This window comes from Aspergillus fischeri, genomic scaffold (genome assembly GCF_000149645.3).
Source record: "Aspergillus fischeri NRRL 181 1099437636265 genomic scaffold, whole genome shotgun sequence".
Lineage (NCBI taxonomy): Eukaryota > Fungi > Ascomycota > Eurotiomycetes > Eurotiales > Aspergillaceae > Aspergillus > Aspergillus fischeri.
In genome coordinates, this window is record NW_001509761.1 from 1,602,998 (window position 1) to 1,620,578 (window position 17,581).

Here is a 17,581-nt window from a genome sequence, read left to right on the forward strand (position 1 = left end):
AAGTATATAATAGTATCTATATAATAGAGAAAACTTATTTTAAACCTATAATATATTTATCCTACTTCTATACCTTCATCCCTTACTTAAAACTAATTAGATAGTATACTACAGAAGCTAGTAGTAACTTTTATATATATAATTAACCTTAATAATCAATTAATCATAATAATAAAGAGATTAAATAGGCTATTCTTCTATAAATATCTAAAAAGTATAAGTAGAGGGCCATACTCAGTTGTCGGTTTACAATACTACCACATCGCAAAAATTATACTTGCTTTGTCTGGTTGTTCAAGTGCGTTTCTCCCATACGAAAGCCTGCAACGCTCACAGGACGTTGAAGTATGTCGACATTGAAATTGCTGCATGGAAGGAGGGCTAATCTAAGGTTAGAAACTTGTCCGAGGCCATCTTCTCAATGTGCTAGGCCTAGCTGCATCAAACCCTAGAGCTGAAAACACCCTTTTCACTGCACGGCATAGTTTAGTGGCTTGTGAGTGTTATGCTTGCCATGTTTTTTCCTTGCGCTGGATCATATGTACTGATCTTCTCAGGGGGTTGGATACTACGGCATAAACTAGATCAACAAGCTGCTGAAAAGCTGCTGCAGTATATGGAATTGAAAACTGGCTGGAACACGTCCTACTTGATAGACTCACTAAGGGAGCAATGGCAAAATGAACTTGTCGAAGACTAAATTGTACTGTCCCACCTCGCCTTCACCTTCATGTTGTAGGAATTTAGTAGCTTGGATGCACCTAATCTTCTGGTCATAGCCTCCAGGACTTCTCTTCTAGGAGTTGAGCGTGTATACGCAAGCCATCTTGATTTTAATGCTAAATGAGAGCACATAAGGTTTATAGGAAGATGATTTTAATTATATTTACGAGGGTTTCTCTTAGCAGTAAGAACTTCATAATATTTACGGCAGAGGGCCCTCTTGTAGAGCTTGTCTGCCCTCAGTCGGTCCTTTTGTCTTGTAACACTGTGGTTTTTCTGGCATAATGACAATCCCATATAACAAATTCCGTATCTAAACCATCAACAATTCCCTCAGCACGAATTCTGGCAGGTGAAAACTTGTATCCCACTCATGCACAAACTGCCACTCCCATCCAACTTCATCATTCGAGCCAGCTATCACCAGCAGGGGTCCCTTGGCTTCCCCCTGGTATTGGAACGGCCGAGGCGGAGAGGTTGATCCATTAGTTCCTCGATCTCTAACGGCAGGCAGCAGCAGAGCAACCCAGCGATACTTTTTAAACACCGGTGCGATCACGCAGCGGAGCTTGTATAGGCTTTTCATGTCCATCCTTGAGTTTCCGCCCTTGTTGTAGACGGAATAGTAACTTTTGATCTGGGATTCGTCCTGAGTGAAGAACTTCAAGTGGAGCCAGGTCGGAAGCGCTCGGGAACGACCGATCAGGCACATAAGCCATTCCGCTTTGAAGCCTTGTTCGGTAATCATACCTGCTACACTAAGCTCTCCATCGTAGGCAGGATATTGTCCTGCAGCACTGGGCGTGCCAGCCGTGGGATGCAGGAGATTCGGGCGTGACGGCGCCCAGCTGAATCCGTGCTGGTCCTGGAGACGTGGAGCGCTGGAGACGAGAAATCCGGTTGCCAGGGGGGTTCCCATTTTGGACTTCCAAAAGTCCACAGAGGCTTTGACGAGCTTTGAGCCGCATACCAGACTCCAGATCATGGTCACGTCTCGGTCCTTGGTGGCGTGTCTGTGATTCAAGAGGCAGGTTGCTTGCTCTATCTTGACGGGAGGAATTTCTCCCTCGACTGGGCGACCGCCGGTAGGGTTGTAGTGCTGCAAGGCTAAGCATGGCGATACAAGGGTGAGATTACTGTATGCCAAGACATCGTTGAGGACGTCCACAAGGGATATGACATGGTTGTCTTTGCACAGGATGTGAAGGTTCCAGCGGCCTCGCATGCCTTCCAGGAGCGTCCAGGCACGAACATTCCAATCGCAAACCGCGAGGGTTGCCACGATAGCTTCCTTTGCCTCCAGAGAGAGTGGATGAATATTGATCTCCATGAGGTCTCGGTCGACTAGCAAGGTGACCTTGCTATTGAGGAAGTTATTATTAATCTGGCCCATCGCCTCGTACCGCAGCTCCTGATCTGTCGGGACACAAGGAGTGTCCATCCAATATGAAGTGCAGTCTAACGCCCGCGCCAGTCTGGCATATCTGCGATGGAGGCAGTTGTTGAACCCAGTCTCAGGTCGCCCCCCTTGACCGTGGCTCCAGACATGAGACACGGCCATGGTTTCCGTGGACACGGGACAGTATCGGATGTATTTCTCGTCGGTCTCTTCCAAAGAAACGGCCCTGGCTCCTTTGATGTTCTTATACGACTGTTCGTCCCAGGTTAGGAGACTGCAAGCAGAGCCAGGGCACTCGAAATCATGAGCGGATTGAATCTGGACCCCTTCGGACTCAAATCTCTGACAGTTTCCAGGCGCTTTGCCATCACAGACCCTCGACCTGCTGCTACTGCTACTACTGCTATCCTGACCAGCAGCAGCGAGATTGAGATTGCATCGCGGCTCACGGTCACCAAAATGGACATTGTAGATCTCGAACAGTCTCCTGAAATCCTGCGTCACAGAGCTGAGATCGGACCGAAGAAGCTCAAAAGCCCATTTGCACATATAATTTGGTCGTAGACTCTCGACGGTCTCTCGCCCGGGCATTGCCACAGGGTAGCTATGTCGATCAAACGAGACCCCCGTTCTCATCTGGATGTTTGCGTCGTACCACAGTTGAATCAGCATGGTCTGATGCCACGTTGCCCACAGAAACGCCTGCAGGACAAACCGAGCTCGTGCATCGGCCTCGGATGTTGAGCCCTGGAGGAATAACTCCGTTGCCGTGTCGAGAAGTGTGGTTATGGTGTCTAGATACGCGCCGAGAAACCCGACTGGAACGCTCCTTTGCATAACAAGAAACAAAGCGATCCGCACGACATTCGTACTTGGCTTGGACAAAACCCGAAGACTGGACCATTCATATCCATCGCGCAGCCTCCCAGTTCCTGTCGTTGTCGTCGCTGTAGAAGAAGAAGAAGGCGAATAAGAGGTAAAAAAGTACTCCTCTGGCCACGGACTTTCTGCATGAGACTGGCCATCCTTGCCTGCATATTCAAAGGGCAGTTCTGGAGGATATGAGGGAAGACGAGCCAGCAAGGCGCACGCCCTATCAATAATCTCATCCCTGCTCCATTTCTGCCTATGAACCAGGAGGCTACATACCATTACTGGGGAAAGCAAATTATCCAGCTTCTCGACGTGGGAGCCCAGATCCTCGTTCTTGGGATCCATGAATACAAACCCATCCCGACACCACTGCTCGAGCCGCGCCTTGGTTTCTGCGCTGTTTAGCAAGCTGACGTTCGGTGCTTCGCCTGTCTCGCTGAAAGGCCGAAATCGCATTTCGATTGGCAGCAGCCACCCGGGCTTGTCGGCTGGATCATACGTATTCAGATCAAGAATCGCAGCTACCTGAGCTCTGCTCAGTGCTTGAACAGCCGGACCTGTCATTGTTTTCTTTCTTTCTTTATTTCCCCGCACTTGTATTCTCCTTGTCCTTGGTGCTTTAGGTCTGGGGCAGCGTGTCAATATAAACATCAAAGTGGGAGCGCTTCAAACATTGGCGGTTAGTCTATAATAACTGCGGCGGGGCCCTTAAGCTAGACCAATAAATGTCCAAGCTAGGCCTCGTACTAATCCTATAACTACTTAGTTTATTGTCCATGTCTGCCATGTGGGCCATGATCATTGGCTCAGGATAACAAGTGCAGACCCGATCTGCCATAAGCAAAGTAAGTTTGTCTCTCACTCTGCTCCTCTGGGAGCTGGGGAGCAGTGTACAGGATGTGTACCATGTCAGAGGTGCTAGGAACACCAAATAGCCTGTGTAATCAATAAAGAGATAGTTGAATGCTGGAAACTCAGTATGAAACACAGATTAACTTGTGTTAAACACAACTCTTCTTGAATAGTGCGCGAAGTTCAAATTTACCCTATAAGTAGCAGGGCACCTTCCATACAGTCGCATAGCAGTATTGCCATATGATGGGAAGGAACCATTCATGGAACTTAATCTTAGACTAATACTTTTTAAGTCTAGACTATTTCTTCCTATCAATACCAAATACATCCCTATAAATTTTAGTTTCGACTTTCCTCCTCTCCCAAAAAGTGAGAAAGAAGGATTGGTCGGGACGTGCGAGTGGAAGCAAGTCCTTCTAGAAATATCTAGTAGGGCTGGAATGGTTAAGGTAAAAGGGATAATAGGCAATAGCATTTATTATCTATGACTGGATAATGGGGTGTATTTATTGTGGGTAAAGGACACCAAATTTGGATTAAAGGGGCTCAGGTATAGTCAAAGGAGTAATCTAGGATAGGAGAAGTTTACTATACTATATTAATAAGCTTAGACCTCTATTTACAGCTTATGGCAAAGAACCTGTCAGTCTTAAGAGACTACTATTCTGTCTTTAAATAGAAACCTAATCTATAATGTCAGGTTACTCTAGATATTATTTCCTTAAGGCCTTTGCCGCAGTTGTAGAAGGGTGTCCGTAATGATTATATTTATCTAGTGAGAGACTTTAAGATACAGGACTGTCTTATCATTGGCATCTATGGTTGCTCTAATTATATGTAATAAAGGAGATAGTAACTGTAGCCACTATGCATGTTAGGCAACTACCTTGCTAACTATGACTTTTAGGTGTGGCCCATGATACTCTAGCAGAATATAATCTTACTACTCATGCTTCTTGGGACTTTGCAAACACAGATTAGATGTCATGTGTAAGACTGTAAGCTGTGCCTCGCGCAGAGACATACCTAGAAGGATTGACCTTGATCTCAAACTTTCGGAAAACGTGTGCGAAACAGAGATATTCTGCCCAGGTAAGGCGGCCAAAGGCGGACAAGAACGTGGTTAATCTCAACTCTGGAGCACAAACGGCACATAGACTATCTTCGCCAGCTGATTCCAGTGCGCTTTCCGAGATGGTTCGGGAAGCCATGCCGTGGTCGTCCGAAGAGAAGGACCTTCTTTATAGAGGACGTATGCCCAGGTTTGCGCAATAAGCATTGTAAATCGCCGCTAACTGACTATGATATCCCTAGTTCAATCCGTCGCACCCAATAGTTTACGGGCTAGTCTCTTGGCAATGGTTGAATAGGAAAAGTCAGTGGGCCTTAGATAGGAAGGGAAAGGGATGCAGATGCAATTACAATTCCAAGAGCAGCCCAGAACCAAGATGAGGCATAGTTTCTAGATACTATATCAAGTGTTCAGAATTGTCCACTTAATAACCTTGATTTTCATATAGCCAACCCTTCCAGTTATAGTCCAGTGACACTGTGACTGCAATAACTATGAATGCATGATCAGCAACTACGTGTGATTTAATGGTCGCATGTTCGCTGCATGATTCTGTAGAAAGCAGCGCTTTGCCCAAAGGAGCATGTGCTGGCAGTATAGACAATGTATCTAACCGCCGACACAGTACTGCTTCATGGGGTATCAGAGATATGCATAAATATGATCATATGTAAGAAGTAGTGTTCTAGGCAGCTACTACTCCAACGCCTTAAAAAAAGGTTCCAATGGTGATTCCCCCTGGAATCACCAGGCCTAGAACATGCTTATAAGCCTCCCTGATGTAGTGACCCTACCTAGGCCGCAGCCCCATGACAAATGGGTATCTACACCTAGTTTACTAACAAGATAGCTGGCTTTAACTAATGCAGGATAGTGCACCTGGGCATGCTAGTAAGGATACCCTTGAGGAGCTTTAAGAGTATAGTATCTACCCTATTACCTACTACCTAGCCTGCCTTCTCACCTAATCTGCATCCCATTGAGATGGTTTTGGAATTAGATGAAGGACTGGATCCAAGAGAGATATCCAGATCATCATTAACTGTTATATGATGCTCTATGAGAGGTGGTTCAAGCTACCTGGGATGCAGTCCCTGAAGGTTTCCTTAAGGATCTGATTAATCTATGCAAGTTAGATGCCAGGCATAATAAGGGCAAAAGGGGGTCATACAGAATATTAGATAATTACTGGATAGCAGCAGAATTAATATGATTTGTTCATGCAGGACCCCACCATACCAACAAAATCACCGGGGTCAACCGGAGTAGTTTATAGCTATAAGGTGCCTAATATTACCATCATCTATAATAATGTTTTCCATATTTATGCTCCGCCACACAGCTTATCTGAGTCTTACTGAGATTCAACACGCTGCAAGGTATATGCCCATCTACCCAGTTCCCGTGATAAACACCGTCAAAACAGTAGCGTACCTACAGCCAAGACGCCGTCAGTAACCGTCCTACCAAGGTACGTACGGATATGTCCAAAACGCAAAAGGGACTGAGAGGAAACCCACGCAGACCCCATAATCGCCAAGTCCACTGTCTTTGCCCTGGCAAGCCACGACATCATGCACAGAAACAGCACGGTGGACACAACGATCACGACCAGACTCGCCGTTTCGCGGCCCGCGCCGAACGAGTGGCAGATTACCACGGGCACGAGCAGAAAGACAAGGAGGAGCAGCGCGATCGCCGTGCGCGCGATCTGGCCGAGCACGCGGCCGTGGTAGATGAGAACATGAGCGTCGGATGAGATGGAGGAGCACATTTTCTTCGGTAGCCAGCGTCTTCAATCAGTATGTCTGTATCTTCACTGGACGAGAGAGTGGGGACATGCCTTGTACGGTGCCGCCAAGTATGTCTTGAGAAAGTCCTTGATCCAGAGCTCCACGAGGTCCGGTGCGCTGTCTGGCGAAGTGCAGAGGGCCAACAGGTCGCCGTGGTGACGAGTCTGCGTGATATACTCCGGGTAGTGGCGCGCGAGGCAGGGGTTGCCCTCGATCCAGTTGCGGAGGTTGCCGATGTTGCGCTCCTGCGGCGCGCCTAGGGGCAGTATTGTCCGTGCGGTTCTTTCGATGAGGGTATCTACATGCATGTCTTTTGTTCAGTAGGTATGCTTCCAGACGGCATTCGGGTTACGGCAAGCCAGGTACATAGGGCATACCGTAATCCGCCAACGCAGCATCAATCTCAGCCAGCACTGCTTTCCGCGCCTCATTCCGATCCAGCCGGCTGCTCGACAGGAAAAGCGGGTGTTGTTCATTCTGGTCGATATCGCGCAGCTTATCTTCCAACTGTGCTAGCCGGTCCTGTTTATCGAGCAGCAGACGCGTCCGGAGATACGAGAACTGTCGATAGACCTGGAAGGATTCGTGGGAGGCGACTAGGGCTCCGTACCGGGGGCGGCCAGGCGGATAGTCCTCGACTAGGTGGATGGGTAAGCACGGAACTTTAGGAAGGTAACATGGATAGGGCAGCTGGGCTTACTGTGTGCTGCGCTCGAGGCCTGTCGGCTGGCCTTGATGGCCTCGTCTTTGTGGCCGACGTCTGGCTCAGGGCTGCGCGTCATTTCCAGCTGACTGACTCGGACCCCACAGCTTTGTGTAGGTTCTGAAGCATGCAGTGGCAGCAGAGTAGACGGCATTTTCAAGAGCTGGGCTGTTTAAGTCTAGACTACTCTGTGTGGGTTTGTCGGTTTGAACAGTACGTTTTTCCGTTGTCGGTGCTGGAAGTGAGATACGGACGATTCGGTACCAGATGTAGTACAAAATTGCTCGATACTCAATCAAAAGATCAATAGATCATGTGGTGAAATGACGTCTTGCGGATTTAAGAAGAGGTTCACCATGTCACCGGCAAGGCTGAGAATCGAGGCGCAGCCACCACTAACCTGCTAGGCTGGGGAGGACCTGCAAATGATAAATTCCCAATGGCACCTACGCATTCCTGCCCAGCGGAACAGTAACATGTAGCTCGATCTGAACAGGACCATACATATAACACCCAGCAAGGCAGAAAAGGGTCAGACAGCCTTTTGCTTGCGTCTACCTCTCGCCGCTCGATTTTGATCAATCAGCCATCGACTTCTTGATCAAGCGGATAATGGACACTTGCCGAGTGTGAGACTACGTTGCCTTTAAATGTCTACTTCTATTTTCAGCGCACTCATATCCGCAGAAAGGAAAACAGTCATCATGAGATACCCGTCGGTCATGACGACCAGGGCCGGGCATCGATCCTGCCCTACTCGCAGGTAAGACACTCTACGATACAAGTGCTGCATCTTGTATAAACTAATATATGTAGACGACCCGGTTTTATCCCGGCGATCTGATCCATGTTTCAGTTAGGCGCCGCGATGGCGCGATCGAAATCCATGGGCCATACCTGGTCGAAATGGTGATTGCGGGCAAGTACACGCTATGCATGGATGATGGAACAGTGGTCTCTGTAGACGGGAAGACAGTATTCGAGGAATCGGACCTAGTGGAAGCGGTATAAGTGTTCTCATTCTGGGCATTAAAGTTCATGGGCTGTCGAGTTATATATAGATTCACTTCATACATATGTACGTATGGTGACCGTAAACACTGCCGCTTTTTCTTCACATTGACGCAAATTTTGGGGAACGGCTTTTATTGATTTTGTTGAGTCTAGCCCCTGACTTCCTCCCCTCGTAGTCTGCTGCAAGATACTGCTAAGCTTGGGCAGAAGGAGCGAATCGAACGAGGTCGGAGTATTCGTGACGATAATCCTGATTATATCGTCGCAGCATCCAGATGAGCGCAGATGTTCCGGTACTGCCATAGCAAATGCCATCTCTGTTGTTCCGGTAAAGTGTAGAGCCGGGTCCGCAGGGGAAACAGCGTCAAAACAAGTTCCCCCCTCCTCGCCGGACAGATACTGGATCTGCCATGAGGGAGTGAAGTTCAGGACTGTCACGTATAGTGTGACAGTTTGGCTTAGATTCTTGACCGTTAGGGTTAGCTCCTCTTGATCAACGACGTCGACTACACCTTCCATGTTATATTTCGTGTTTTGTTCATTGCGCATACTGATCTCAAACAGTGAATGGAAGTCACTATCGTGACTGGGTGGCTCGATTGCTTTGTAGTATGAGAATGCTGCGATATGATCAACTGCTTTAATCAAAGGGTCCCATTGCTGGATAGGGGGCAGAGGAAGGGCTTTTTGATCGGCATCGAGGAGCTCATACCCTCTGTTCATGTCAAATTGTATATAAAACCCGCACCGGTCGGCACTCGTGCGAGGGCTGTCTGAGACACAAATGGAGGGCAGCTCCTGTAGAGCAGTGACAAGGTCAGAGGGCCTGCTGATGGAACGCATAAGACCAACCAGAGTCGAAGCCTGCCGCGAGACTAATTGTGCCTTCCAATGGCTGGCCGTTGCGGTTGACATGGAGATATCAAGCAATTCGACGATTGAAGTGATCTGGCCGACAAACATGACCCTAGCCCTGATGGTCTCCTCTTGCACAGAGCCATTCACGGTCTCACCAGCCCAGAAAGGAGATAGGATATATTCGTCACACAAATTGACCCCGTGTGCGTGTCCCGCCTCCAAGACAAGCTGTTGATTGCTGTACGTGGCCGAGATGCTTGTAACATGGCCCCCGTGTAGGACTTCACCGAAAAAGAAAGCGCCATTGCTTCCATACAGCATCGGAGTTTGTTTTGCCATCCTTTGATGGACCATGCTCACGAGGGCATTATATATAGTCTGAACGGAGACTTGAGATGCTCGGGCCAAAAGAGAAGTGAGGATATCATGCAAGTGATAGGATAACACGCCATACGATAGTCCGTTCAAGGTAACCTCCCCGGCTACTTCATGAGGGCCACAGGCAGTGATGACGAGGTATCCTTCAGGCTTCACCAACCAATTGGGCAACGCTCGTGCATCTCGCAGGCCGTAATGCTGGCGGCTTTCCCCGGAACCATTAACCTCTGGATCATCTGGGATATCAAACGCAGATTCATGCTCCATGCTTCGAATGCTACCATCAGCATGCTCGTGTTGACGGTATACATCACCTGAAAAACAGCAGTCAAGTGTCAGCGTCACGACAAGGCCGTGGTCAGTTATTCGCTTCAATGTATTTGCCAACGCCAGGCCTCGCAGTTCATCGCACGCAGTTGCAGAGTCATTGAGAAAAAGCAGGCCCACGTCGCCGCCACTTTTCTTTCCGTACTTTAGTCGAGGCGGTCGTGGAAACCGAGTTCCATGCCCGGAGAAGTGAATGTACACGAAATTCCCGGGCACAGCGAGGGCTAGGATCTGGTCCACACAGCGTCTGAGATTCGATAGCGTCGGCCATAGATCGTGTTCCTCTTGCAGTGGTGAGCTTCCTGGGTCTGTGGCCGGAGTCGCTGTAAGCGCTGTCACCTTGACTGGGCTTGAGCTGGCTTCGAGATACGCCTTCATCAAGTTGACATCGTTTACGCAGCCCCTCAACGGCTTCGTGGCGTACCCGTTGATGCCGATCAGAATTGCCCAGCGATCAGGCATTTCGCACAGATTCAGAGTACTTGGTGTATCGCTAATTCCAGCGGCTGTACTAGGTAGCTGCAAGCGTTTAGCAAGTGAGCATTGGTTAGCGACTTTCTGGCTACCCTCAGCCTCGCTGTCTGGGCGCCGAGGGGAGAGGCTGAGGGGGCTTCGTGTTCGCATCCCATTGGACACGGCCCCAACAGATGCAAGCAACGAGGCTTGGGTAAAGCTATCTTTGATACTGGCCTATAAGGCAAACGCCTTTTAGACTAGGTAGTAGCTACCTCCGAGACGATGTTGAGAGACGAAAAGGAATCTCGCGAAGAGGGGTTTAAGCGCCCGCCTTTCTCCAACAGCTGTTCCTGCCTGCGTCCAACAAACGGCGACGCCCTCCGAAACTGCCTGCCTAAGAGAGCCTGTCATCAGATCTATTAACATCATATGGCTTCCCCTCATATTGACCCCGAGGTTGCCAGTCTACTTGAATCCGCCAGTGACGATGAACTCCTTGCTTTTGCCGAACTACACGAGGATGGTGAGGATGAGACAACCATTAAGCTTTCAGTATTTGCTCTGTTCCATGCTTTCAAAAGGTCGGGCAACAGCGAATACCTCGTTCGTGCCCGTGCTCGCTCGGAACAGCTGTTAGCTATGACGGCCGACGACAGTCCGTTTTGGGATGAACGCAACCTGATCCTGTCCGCGATGACGGCGTTGCTAAGTGAACTGGAAGAAGGACAAAATGAGATCGCTGACCTGGCCGTCACCATGGGTCTGGATGTCGGTGTTATCGCGAATGAGCCTGTACCGAAGCAGCTGGATCTTCTCATCGAGCATGCTAAAGCCCAGGCTGAAGCTGTACCTCGAGATCCGAACCGCCGTGACTTGGTGATGCAATACTATACGCTTCTCGAGAGCCGCTATAACGGGACTCGGACGCTGTCCGATCTGGAACAACTCATCCAACTTGGAGAGAAGCTGCTTGAATTGCCCTCGGATGATCCGGAATGGCAGCACGCGTGGCTGATCCAGCTTACCAAATGGAACACGGAACGATATTTCTTTCACGGGGAGCGACGGTCCGAAGATTTCGACCGTGCTGTGGATATGACAAACCGACTAATGGCATCTGCTCCTTCAGAGTTCCGGCTTCAGGCCATGGATAATGGCATACAGGGTACCTACGAGGCACTGGCGGCCGTCACCTTGGATAATCCTGATCGCAATTCTTACTTGATATATCTCGGAACGTATCTTCTTGCTCGATGTAATGAGACTGGGGCTGTAGCGGATGTGGACGAAGCCATCGAAGCCATGAGCCCGGCATTGGGTGACATGGTAGCCGGACATACGAACCAACTAGAGTTCATTGACGTTTACACGAAGTGTCTTTACAAGCGATTTGCAATGACTCGGACCTTGGATAATCTGGATAGTGCCATAGAACTGGCTAAGGTGGCTTTGGATGGAACTCAATCCCCAGAGCTCTCCGGCCAGTTGAGTCTCTACCTGGCTGAACGCTTTCGATGCACAAGAACAATTAGCGACTTTCATGAAGCTATTGACAATATCAGAGCAGCTCTCAGACAGCCAAGAGACGAAGAGACCGAGCGGCTTAGCCAACTATTTACTTTTGGAGGTTCTTCGAGGTCTTCGTCTCAACACAGCGGGGGTTCAGATTTAGCAAGACAAGCCATCGACATTCTACAGCAAGCCTTCGAAAACTCGCCAACTGGGCACGCCCTGCAACCATGGTTCCTGCTAGTACTTGGTCTTTGGTACGGCAGAAAACACCTGGACAGGGTGATAGACGATTTCGCTCTTGCTCTTTCTACAGTAGAGGAGGCCTTGGCAATCTCTTCCTCTGACAACATTTGTCAAGCTGCATGTTTGAACAGTCTCGGTCAGCTACTGAGCGAGCGATTTGAGCACCTTGGATCACTGGATGACATCGACCAAGCAGTCCGATATGCCAAAAAGGCAAGCGAAAGCGCACCCCATGATCATGTTGAGAGACGACAGGCCGCTTGCAATATCGGAATCTGGACGAATCTGCGAGCTGAAGCGACGGAGTCGTATGAAGATGTTGACGCTGCTATTGAAGCGCTGAAGGGCGCTGTCAGCTCTCTCTCTTTTACCGACCATGGCTACTACATCTGCTTGTTCTCCCTAATTTTGAGACTGGGCACGAGATATACTGCCCGCGGATCACTTCAAGACCTTCACGCTTCAATAGACATACTCTCAAGTGCCTTAGAGCACTTGCCTTCCGTTGATCAGTACCGCACTACTATACTTGGCACAATCGGTGAGCTTCTGTGCAGACGATACGTAAGGATAGGAGCTGTGGAGGATCTTGACCGTGCAATGGAGTTGACTACCATGGCCATGCACGAGTACCCCACAGGTAGTGAGGAGCATACGAGCTGCCTCACCAATCTATCATGGCAGCTTTCTCATCGCCCGGGCACTGGAAACAAGGACCACCTTGACCGTGCCATAGAGGCTGCACGAGCCGCATTCGACGCCACCCCTGATGGACACACGTGGTTTTTTATGCGAGCCGGCATTCTTGCAGAAATGATTCACTCCCGCTGTGTAAGGGATCGAACGATTGACGACCTCGACGAGGCCGAAGTCTTTGCGAATGTGGCAGTGGCCACCGCGCCTTCAGATGGCAACGAGAAGGCCTGGAGACTCTACAGCCTTGCAAATATCCTTCGAACTCGGGCAGTTTTGTCGACCAAATGGGCGGATCTGGACAAGGCCATTGAAACGGCGAGGGAATCGGCGAGCATGTCGGGAGTGGATGACCACATCCGAGCTCTTTTTCTCAAGAACCTGGCAAACTTGCTTGCCGAGAGATATCCAGGGTGCATGTCGCCAGCCCACGAGGCGCATGCGGCTACTTTTGACGTGGTGAAGGCTGGTTGGTATTGTAGTAAGAAAGCTGAGCCAACGACTCGCATTCATCTAGGCCTTACTGCATCTTTCTACATGGCAGCCAATGCTGACTGGGTGTCCGCCAACACCGTCTTGGAGGAGGCCATCCAGCTTGTTCCTCTGCTGAGCCCCCGAATCTTTAGCAACACGGACAAGGAGCGTGGGCTGGGGCAGTTCACCGGCGTGGCTTCCATTGCCGCCGCTGTGGCCTTAAATGCGGGCAAGAGCCCTGGCCAAGCACTGCAGGCGCTTGAGCTCGCTTCTGGAGTCATCACTGGGTTGCTCACGGAGATGCGGGCGAGCACTGACGAGCTCGAGAGGAAGCACCCACAACTAGCAGAAAGGTTCATACAGTTGCGAGACCAACTGGACTCGGACCCAACGGTGACAGCTCTATCAGTAGACATTCGTGATCAAAACAGGTCCTTGTCGAGTCTGAACACACGATATCGGCTGGACGAATCACTCAGCGACGTCATCCAGCAAATACGGGGACTCGCTGGATTCGAGAGATTCCTGCTGCCGCTGACTCCCGACGACATGATGGCCACCGCGAGCCAGGGGCCGGTGGTCGTTCTCAGCGTCAGCACCCACCGCTGCGATGCCTTCGTCATCAAAACTGACAGTATCGCTGCATTGAACCTGCCGGGTCTGAACATAGAGGATGTGCATCGCATGGCTGAAGCTTTGACGTCAAATACAACCTGCGTTCTTGAATGGCTATGGGCTGCCATTGTAGAGCCTGTCTTGAGCCATCTAGGGTACAATCAACCCCCGTCAGATGGGGACTGGCCTCACATATGGTGGATTCCTGGAGGATTGCTCGCGAGGTTTCCTATCCACGCAGCCGGCAACCATGCCAACGGCTCAAAGGAAACTGCCCTCGATAGAGTTGTCTCCTCGTACTCTACCTCCCCCAGGGCCCTGGCCTATGGCCAACGACACCAGATCCGACGCTGCAGTGACACCAAAGCCGAGTACGCACTTCTGGCCGCAATGCCTGAGACACCCGGTCAGTCGGCCCTCCCGTTCGCTTCGAAAGAGGTCGACATGCTCCGTGAGCTGTGTCCCTCGCTGCGTTTACAGCAGATCGAATTAGTCCAGCCCACCAAAGCCCAACTCCTGACGCATCTGAAGGGCTGCCAGATTTTTCATTTTGCCGGTCACGGGCTTTCCGACAATGGAGAGCCGTCCGAAAGTTGCCTTCTACTCGAGGACTGGGCCAACAATCGGCTCACTGTGGGGAGCCTCCGCGACCTCAAGCTACAAGAAAACGCACCATTCCTGGCCTACCTATCCGCGTGCTCAACGGGAGCGAATACCGCCGGAAGACTCCAGGATGAAGGAATCCATCTCATCAACTCGTGCCAGCTTGCAGGGTTCCGTCATGTTATTGGCACTCTCTGGGAAGTCTCTGACTTTCACTGCGTCGAGATTGCCAGAAGCTTCTACGAATTTATTCGCGATCAGGGTCTATTGGATGGTGCTGTAGCCCTTGGGCTGCACATGGCCATGAGAAAACTACGGGACATGGACAGAGAAACTGTGACGAGCAGGTCGCTGGATGACTGTAGTCATGAAGACGACTATGAAGGGTTGGATCCTGACCTATGTGCAGGTGGTGCCTCCAGCACATTTGCGGCTGTTAGCATAGCTAAAAGCGAGAGAGACGCAGTCCGCAGGAAACTTCGGAAGAGGGATATGGCTCTGTACTGGGTCCCGTACGTCCACTTTGGAGTATAGATTACTACCTACAGTCAGTGGATGTGTGATTATGGTGAATTACCAGCATCCATTCTTTGTTTCTACCTCAGCCTTCCGTTCACTAGGGCATGCTTAGCATTCCTTTGTGTTTGTTGCCTCCCGCTCACTATTCCAAATGGGTAAACGAGGTTTCGGGTACGTTGTTTGGACAGTACGTCCCGTATATAATAATTGGCCACTTTCAGCGAGCATAGGCTGGCAGCTTTAATGTCAAACTGGATTGCGAGTGCCTTTCCCGGGCAAGGCAACCAGAAGCCCTATAGGGCATCCGCTCTGCACATTAGTAAGCTCAGGAGTCAACGCAGTTGTTCAGGATGGAAGTTCTTGGAGCCTGGGAAGGGAGAAGAGGAAAAAGGAGGTTGGAGGTGGGCGGGGGGTGAAGTAATGGTTGGCAGCGCTGTGTAGAGCCAGCGCGGCCATCCGAAAAGCTAGATGAGACGCAAATCGCAGGAAACGTTACTCAGGGTTCTTGGGGCCGTTGCCTTGCTGGTTTGCTGAGCCTACACTAAACCAGAGCCTTGTTCTATACTTTGGCCAACAGAGTGCGACTGTGCTTCAGTAGGCTGACTGGCTTCCACGGAGGCCTTTCTACGCTCAATCTAGCAAGAAAACAGTGTGTTGGTAAATTAGTCCTGAACGCAACAATGTAGCCATTCGTTCCACTCTCATTCTACAACTATACGCTATTCCGCCAGAAGGTTCCAACCCCCATTTGCAGCCCGATGTTTGTCAGCGAGGTCATGCTTTCTATTGCATGAATTGCGAGTGCTGTTGCAACACCGCGGTTACCAATACGGATGCCTCTCTTTCCAGTACAGCAGAGCCAGCCGACCTCCCATCCGCCATCCTCGCTTTGTAGGGAGAGTAGCTTTTGCAAATCGAGCTCGTCAGGGATTCCAAGTGCCTGGCAAGCGATTATTCGCATCGCAAGTGCTATGGAATCGCCGTCGGCATTCACCCGTGCTCGTAGACGTGAGGTTAATAGTGGAACAATAGCCCGACAGATATCCGAGCCTGGGTTTTCTTGGACCAATTTAGAGACGTAGTAGAGGAAAACGTCCGGCGACGTATAATACCGCGTGCCGTGAATATACGCAAAGTTGAGGAGAACTTGATGGACCCAGTCCTTGGTTGCACGTAGCGAAGGATCCATTCCTCGGCTGTAATGATAAAAGAGTCGAAGAATATTCACACAGACCATAGGATCTGTTCGTGGCCGCGTCGCGTCGAAGTAGGTCTAAAGATAGTTAGGATAATAAGGGATTTATTGTTAGCCTCCAAGGGCAACCTCATGATCTACGCACCATAACAATGCCATCAGGGGTTCTGAGCGTGAGCATTTGATCCATAATTGAATCCGCGAGGTCCTTGCTCACTGGGAATAGAAGTAGCGCAAGAGATGTTGTATCCAGATCGTCGGGGTAATCTCCTGGTATGAGTGCCTGCTCCCCTGCATTTTCGTGTCAGTCAATTATCCTAGTGAGCGGGCAGGACCATATCCTACCAATAAAGTAATTCCATGTCCGCTTGTGTTGTTCCAATTCAACGAGATCCCTGCACAGTCAGTCTTAAACGAAGCGAAAACACAACGTGGAATGGGACCATACAGGTTTCTGGTGGCCTCATAAATCAACAACTGGGCAAAATTGTCTCGGATTTTATGCCCTCTATTAGTTATTGAATGCAGATGACGTGCATTGTCAAGAAGAAACTCTTCTCCTCTTTTCTCTGGTTTTTCGATAATATTCAAAACCTTGCGATGGAGATCGGTCATCCCCGAAAACAGAAGACTGTGAGCTCCAAGGGATTGCGCTGCGAGAATGTGTTCCTGAATGTTTTCGATAAAAATTGTATCCTTTGGGGAAGTTTGAATAGTGTGAAGGACATGCGAGTAAAACCGAAGCTCTGGTTTGCACATGTTCAGTTCGCAAGAGACGAAAATACAGTCAAATAGAGGCCAGGGAAATTCTCTACTCCTTAGCGCTTGCCAGTCGTGAGTGGACATGTCAAACATAGCGTGGATGATAAGTTGTTCCTTATAGCGGGCTCTTAGTCTCCGGATATAAGCTTCCAGGTGTGGATGCAGTGCCATTGTTTGTCGAGCATGCGTAATGCCCTCAGCGATCATTGTGCGGTCTGTGGAGAATCGTTTCGCCAGCTGCGACCAACATTCTTCGTCATCTTGGTGACCACGGTTGTATTCAAGCCATATGTCAGAAGACGTAATCTCCTTCCACAGGAATGGGCCTATCGTAGCTGAAGCATTCTGCTGCCTGCTTAACAACACTGTGTTGAGGTCCAGAACCAACGTCCATTGTTTCGCTGTAATCTCCATCACCGGAAAGAGAGACAGACCATGTAAGAGTAACAGAGATACTCAAAAGCTAATGAAACTTTGTAAAGGTGAGCAACAGATCTTACTGCTTCTACAAGAA

At 49.8% G+C, this 17,581-nt stretch overlaps 5 protein-coding genes across 5 annotated transcripts; 1 reads left to right on the forward strand and 4 right to left on the reverse strand.

Annotated features, from left to right (window-relative positions):
- Positions 1-1,036: 1,036 nt before the first annotated feature.
- On the reverse strand, positions 1,037-3,451 carry NFIA_006010 (HET domain protein; the record flags this gene model as incomplete). The annotated part of the gene is made up of 1 exon (XM_001259133.1): positions 1,037-3,451. The coding sequence occupies one exon, from the start codon at positions 3,449-3,451 to the stop codon at positions 1,037-1,039; it is 2,415 nt and encodes an 804-aa protein (XP_001259134.1).
- A 2,888-nt stretch (positions 3,452-6,339) lies between these two features.
- Positions 6,340-7,572, reverse strand: NFIA_006020 (uncharacterized protein; the record flags this gene model as incomplete). The annotated part of the gene is made up of 4 exons (XM_001259134.1): positions 6,340-6,715; positions 6,743-7,013; positions 7,093-7,353; positions 7,416-7,572. The coding sequence occupies 4 exons, from the start codon at positions 7,570-7,572 to the stop codon at positions 6,340-6,342; spliced, it is 1,065 nt and encodes a 354-aa protein (XP_001259135.1).
- Positions 7,573-8,486: 914 nt separating this feature from the next.
- NFIA_006030 (putative caspase) lies at positions 8,487-10,457 on the reverse strand (the record flags this gene model as incomplete). The annotated part of the gene is made up of 1 exon (XM_001259135.1): positions 8,487-10,457. One exon carries the CDS (start codon positions 10,455-10,457, stop codon positions 8,487-8,489), a length of 1,971 nt encoding a protein of 656 aa, XP_001259136.1.
- Positions 10,458-10,880: 423 nt separating this feature from the next.
- NFIA_006040 (CHAT domain-containing protein) lies at positions 10,881-15,125 on the forward strand (the record flags this gene model as incomplete). Its single annotated transcript, XM_001259136.1, has 1 exon — positions 10,881-15,125. The coding sequence occupies one exon, from the start codon at positions 10,881-10,883 to the stop codon at positions 15,123-15,125; it is 4,245 nt and encodes a 1,414-aa protein (XP_001259137.1).
- Positions 15,126-15,822: 697 nt separating this feature from the next.
- NFIA_006050 (uncharacterized protein) lies at positions 15,823-16,495 on the reverse strand (the record flags this gene model as incomplete). Its single annotated transcript, XM_001259137.1, has 2 exons — positions 15,823-16,383; positions 16,451-16,495. 2 exons carry the CDS (start codon positions 16,493-16,495, stop codon positions 15,823-15,825), a joined length of 606 nt encoding a protein of 201 aa, XP_001259138.1.
- Positions 16,496-17,581: the final 1,086 nt, after the last annotated feature.